The sequence below is a fragment of the Desmodus rotundus genome, chromosome 12 (genome assembly GCF_022682495.2).
Source record: "Desmodus rotundus isolate HL8 chromosome 12, HLdesRot8A.1, whole genome shotgun sequence".
Lineage (NCBI taxonomy): Eukaryota > Metazoa > Chordata > Mammalia > Chiroptera > Phyllostomidae > Desmodus > Desmodus rotundus.
In genome coordinates, this window is record NC_071398.1 from 14,076,108 (window position 1) to 14,082,107 (window position 6,000).

The 6,000-nt window shown below is 50.8% G+C and overlaps 1 protein-coding gene across 3 annotated transcripts in view; it reads left to right on the top strand.

The window, feature by feature from the left end:
* Window positions 1-1,465, top strand: part of CDH5 (cadherin 5) — a 34,040-nt gene extending 32,575 nt beyond the window's left edge. For all 3 annotated transcript variants that reach the window (XM_024555957.3, XM_045191924.3, XM_045191923.3), the window contains exon 12: window positions 186-1,465. In XM_024555957.3, coding sequence (XP_024411725.2) covers window positions 186-706 — 521 coding nt within the window. In that variant the 3' untranslated portion in view covers window positions 707-1,465. The remainder of the gene's footprint in view (window positions 1-185) is intronic.
* Window positions 1,466-6,000: the final 4,535 nt, after the last annotated feature.

Here is a 6,000-nt window from a genome sequence, read left to right on the forward strand (position 1 = left end):
CCACCCGCAGAGGTGGGGAGGTGGACCCCCCCAGATGTCTGAACCAAAGCAAGTCAGTGTGAGGTTGGGGTGTCACTGGCAAGTGGGAGGAATTCCCAGGGAAGAGAGGAGGGTGCAGGGGAGACCCAGAGGGCCGGGGCCAGCTGGGCCGCGTCTGACTCCCTCTAATTGCTTGCTGCTTGCAGTGATCACCCTCCTCATCTTCCTGCGGCGGCGGCTCCGGAAGCAAGCCCGTGCCCAAGGCAAAAGCACGCTGGAGATCCATGAGCAGCTGGTCACCTACGATGAGGAGGGCGGTGGCGAGATGGACACCACCAGCTACGATGTGTCGGTGCTCAACTCCGCGCGCCACCGTGGAGCCAAGCCCCCGCGACCCAGGCGGGATGTGCCGCCCGCAGTGTACGCGCAGGTGCAGAAGCCACCACAGCACACGCCCCTCACCAAGTACGGGGAGCCCGGGGACATGGCCACCGTGATCGAGGTGAAGAAGGACGAGGCGGACCACGACAGCAGCAGCCTGCCCTACGACACGCTGCACCTGTTCGACTACGAGGGCTCCGAGTCCGTCGCCGAGTCCCTCAGCTCCCTGGGCACCCACTCCTCCAACTCGGACATCGACTACGACTTCCTCAACGACTGGGGGCCCAGGTTCAAGATGCTGGCCGAACTGTACAGCACGGACTCCCGGGAGGAGCTAGGGTATTAGGGGCTGCGAGCCTCTGGGTCTGGAGACCCAAACCCCGGCAGCCCCAGCCACTGGACACCCTGAGCCCCTGAGTTACAGCACTGATGCCCCAGCCCAGCAGCCCCTCCTGGTGGGCCCCAGTGACCTCAGCGCCTTGGGTGGCAAACCACAGGTCCCTGAAATGTCCTGGAACATATTTCAGGGATGGCTACCCCCAAATGCTGGGAAACCCAAGCTGGTGTTCTGTCTGGGCTTGGGTGTCCACATAACCCTGTCACCAGGGACCACAGGTCCAACTCAGAGACTTTCTCGGGCTCCTCGAAGAGCTTATGTTCAACTACCAGGGAGAGGTCTTCCCCTGAGGTCCCTAAACCCTCTGGCGATGCTGGCAAGGCCCTGGCACCTGTCTGCCTGAGAGCAATGGGCAGGACAGGGTGGCCGGTGGGTGGCACTCCCTGCGGCCCGGTCCAAAGGGAGACTGGGGCTGTGTGCCATGCCTGCCCTGCTGCGACTTCCTTGCTCCCCCGAGTCCCCCACCACTCCGAGGCCCTCCCCAGGCCTGTCAAGAGGCAGGAAGGGGCCCTTGGCAGCTCCCAACCTGGGCCCTCAGGTGACCTCACTTGCCTGCCACACAGTAACTGCACTGCACTGAGCGATGGAAATTCAGCTGAAGTCAGGGAAATGGATGGCTGAACCTTAGAGCAACTGTGAATTCATCTTGGAGGGACAGTGGAGACCACGTATGACAGATCGCGGGGTGAGGGCCACCTCCACACCCACACCCTCTGAGAGGGCTTAGAGTAGCGGTGACCCCAATTTCAGACTCACTGACAGTCCTCCAGCTTTGTCTGGGAAGTGAGAGCAGACGCCCCCAAGCACAGCACCTTTTCCCATCTCTGCCTTGCCGGGTTGTACACACATGCTCTCTCCTATCTTTCTCTCTCCCCTCCTCATCCCTTGACCAAGAGGCACTCAAGATACAACCCACAGCAACGAGCAACTCTGGCCAATGCCCAAACCCAAATATCACTGCACAATGGAGCCAGGCGATTTGCCTTTACACCTCGTTGCTGCCACACCTCAGGGAACCCCAGCAGGGCCCCACCCCTCAGGCACCGGCTGCGGAAGGCTCGGCCTCTGTCCTACCCAAGCCCTGTGGTCTTCTGTGCATCTCCCACTTCGAGCCACATGAGGCGCACTCCACGGCAAACACACCGGGCCAACTCACCCATGGCCGTGACTGAGCTTCCCGCTCTGGCAAGGCCCCTCCCTCGCCAGGGGATTGTAGATAACACTGACTTTATTTTTAACCAATGACTAGTTTCTTATCATTTTTGTTACTAATAGTACTGACACATTTCTAGCTCTCACAAACGTATAAAATAAGATTTTTTTTTGCATAATAAGGTTGCTATGTAGGTTAACAATTTTAATTCAGGTGTTTTAGTTGAATAAGCCAGTTCCTGTAACCTTCTGTTTCCGGTCATTGTCATGGCTGCCCTCGGGGTAATCACCTAGGGTGTCGGCCGCACTGGTGCGCGAGAAGTACTGTATTTTTATATATGCCTAAATAAAGAGCTTGAGATTCTTCCATTTCCAGGGCTCAGAGAGTGCGTGTGAAGCACATACACCGCCGCCCCCACCCTGGTCACCACAGGAACCCAAGGAGCGAGGGGACATTTGCCAACAGGACTTCAGAAACACTCACCATAGAAAAGGGACTGCAGCAGCAGATGACAAGGGATACCTAGTCCAGCCCCCTGTCCTCCTGGAACCCCATACCCCTACCCAGCTCTGTACGTGCCCCCCAGCCCCACCCTGCACACCAGGCAAGGACCCCTGGAAGCTGAAGCCGCAATGTCACTTCCACGTGGCACATGAAGAGCTGGGGGCTGGGGGGGGGGGTGAGATACGTCAGCAAGGAGGGAGGGGATCGATTCCCGATCCATTGGCTGACAACGGTAAGCAGCTGTCACGTTATTGGGACGTGTGGGCCCCAACGCTGGGATCCTGGCTGGGAAATCTCACTATCAAAAGCAGCGGGTGCCTTCATGTCAGACTCAGGTCTTGAATTGGGGCCTGGGGGGGGGGGCGGGGATAAAGCCCACTTCAGCATGGCCCGTGCTCTGTGACCCCTGCCAGCACGGTTCCCACAGCAGCGTGTCCCCAGGAACAGTATTTTGCAAATTATGCTCCACACAAACCCTACCCTTTGAAGCTCTCGGGGATCAGCGTATCTCAATTCCAATTTTTGCTCTATTTCCTTTGTGATTTCTTTCTTTCTTTTGATACACTGGTCATTTAGGAATGTATTGTTTAATTTCCACATGTTTGCGAATTTTCCAAATTTCATTCTGGGACTGATTTCTAATTGATTCCTAGTTTTTTGTATCATTTCCATCCTTCTAAATCAACGGAGACGCGTTTCACGCCGTGACCTACGGTTCATGCTGGAGAAGGTCCCAGGTGTGAGGGCAGTGTGCACACTGCTGGGTCGGACGGGGTGCCCTACAGGAGTCTCCCACGGTTCGCAGTGCTGTTCCGGCCTTGCATCTCCTGGATCTCTGCCTCCCTTAGTCCATCCGTTACTCAAACTGCTAAAATCGGCTGTGATTCTAGAATTGTCTGTTTTCCCCTCAATTCTATCAGTGTTTGCTTTGCATACTTTCGGTCCCTGTTGGTAGGGGCCCGGAAGTTTATAACGACTGCGTCCTCCTGACAGGCTGATCTTTTAGCATTATAAAAGGCACCTCTTGCATCCGGGAACAATGTCTGTCTTGACATCTATTCTGTCTGACATTAGAATAGTCATTCCAGCTCTCTTTTGGTCACTGTTTATATGGTGCGTCTTCTTCCACCTTTCACCTGTCTTTTCATAGTGTGTCTTCTGTGTACAAAATATGGTCGGATCATGGCGGTTTATCCGTCCTATCAAACTCTGCTTTTTTTAAAGATGTTATTTATTTTGGAGAGAGAGGGGAAGACAGGGAGAAAAAGAGAAAGAGAAACATCAGTGTGTGAGAGAAGCATGGTTGCCTCTTGCGTGTCCTCACTTGGGGGCCTGGCCCACAACCCAGGCACGTGCCCTGGCTGGAAAGGGAACCCGCCCCCTTTTGGTTCGCAGGCTGGTGCTCAGCCCACTGAGCTACACCAGCCAGGGTACCAATCTGCTTTTTGATTGGAATGTTTAATCCTTTTCCATTTAACACAATTACCAATAAGGTAGGATTTACGCCTGCCATTTTACTATTTGTCTTTCTGTATCTTATGTTTTTTGTTCTATTATCCCAATACTGCCTTCTTTTATGTTAAATAGATATTTTCTAGTGTAGCATTTTAATTACCTTGTCAAATCTTTTACTCTATTTTTTAAGTTATTTTCTTAGTGGTTCCCCTGAGGATTATAAAATTGTGCCAACTTAATGCAAAACTTCACTCCTAGCCTGACCGGTGTGGCTCAGCAGGTGGGGTGTCATCCCACAAAGCAAAAGGTCACTGGTTTGATTCCCAGTCAGGGCACACGCCTGGGTTGCAGGTTCAGTCCCAATCAGGGCGCATACGGGAGGCAACCAATCGACGTTTCTCTCTCGCATCGATGTTTCTCTCCCTTCCTTACCCTCTCTCTAAAAATAAATAAATAAAATCTTTCTAAAAAAGCTTTGCCCCTATACAGCTCGACTACCACCATTTCTTTGTGCTATGCTGTCATACATATTACTTTTTTACATACATTGTATGCCCATCGACATAGATTTACAATTATTGCCTTAGGCAGTGGTCTTGTAAATCACATAGGAAAGAAAAGTACAAACAAGAAAATATCTACTTAAACTGTCTTTTATATCGACCTCTACAATTACCTTTACTACTGATCTTTATTCCTGTACGTGGTTTGAAGATACTGTCTAGTGTATTTTCATTTCAGCCTGAAGGACTGAAATGAAAATAAACCCCCTCAGTATTTTTTGTAGGGAAGGAATTCTCATCGTTTTGTTTAACTCTAAATGTCCTTATTTCTCCTTTATTTCTGAAGGTTAGTTTTGTCAGATATAAACTTCTTGGTTTATGGGCTTTTAACCAAGAAGTTTAAACTTGGTTAAACTTCTTCCAGCACTTTGAAGGTCAACCCACTGTCTTCTAGCTTCCCTGGCTGTTGATGAGAAATGGCTGTTAATCCCGTTGAGGAAACTTTGGATGTGATGAGTTGTTTCTCTCTTGCTGCCTTCAATATTCCCTCTGTCTTTGATTTCCAGTAGTTTCATTATGATGTGTCTATGATAAATTCTACGATAAATTCTTACTTTACTTTGAGTTCACTGAACTTCTTGGATATATAGAGTTGTATTTTTATCAAACTTGGGAAGTTTAGGGCCATTATTTCTCCAAATAGTCTTTCTGCCTCTTTCTCTTCTCTCCCATGGGACTCAAATTATACGTATATTAGAAAGTTTGCTGGACTTCCAGTCAAGATGGCAGCATAGGTAAACATGGCTTACCTCCTCACACAACCACAGCAAAAATTACAACTAGACTACAAAACAAATATCACCCAGAACTGTCAGAAAAGCACGCTGCATGGAAGTCCAACAACCAAGGAATTAAAGAAGCAACATTCATCCAGATGGGTAGGAGGGGCAGAGACACAGAGAGGCACAGAGATGGGAACAGGAGGTCCCACACCCACGTGTGGTGGATAAAAGTCAGGAGGGACACCTTGCGAGCAAGTGATCTCAGCCCCACACCAAATCACCCAGCCCTGGGTTCCAGCTCCAAGAAGATAAGTCCCCATAACTTCTGGCTGTAAAAATCAGTGGGGTTTGGGACAGCAGAAGAAACTGCAGGATTCTCAGGAGTCTCCTCTTAAAGGGCCCGCAATAGACTTAGTACTTACACAGACTCACTCCCTCTGGGCTTCAGCACCATGACAACAGCTGGAAAAGCACCAGGGGCCTACGGGGAGAAACTGAAGTGACTGGTATCAGGGTGAGTGTGGAGAGACAGCTTCCTTCCAGACAAAACTCCAGAGGGCAGGCAGCAGCACTGTCCCCTCTCTGAGCCCTCCCCCACACAGAGCAAGAGAGTAACAGAGCAGCGACACAGGTTACCCCACCCTGGCGGTTACCTAAGGCTCTGCCCCATCCAACTTAGCAGTGTGCTTTTCTACAATAGGCCACGCTACAAAGACAGGGAGTCAAAGCAGCTCTACCTAATACACAGCAACAAACACAGGGTGGGGAGGTGCCAAAATAAGGAGACAAAGAAATACAGCCCAAATGAAAGAACAGAACAAAACTCCAGAAAAAGAACTAAGCGAA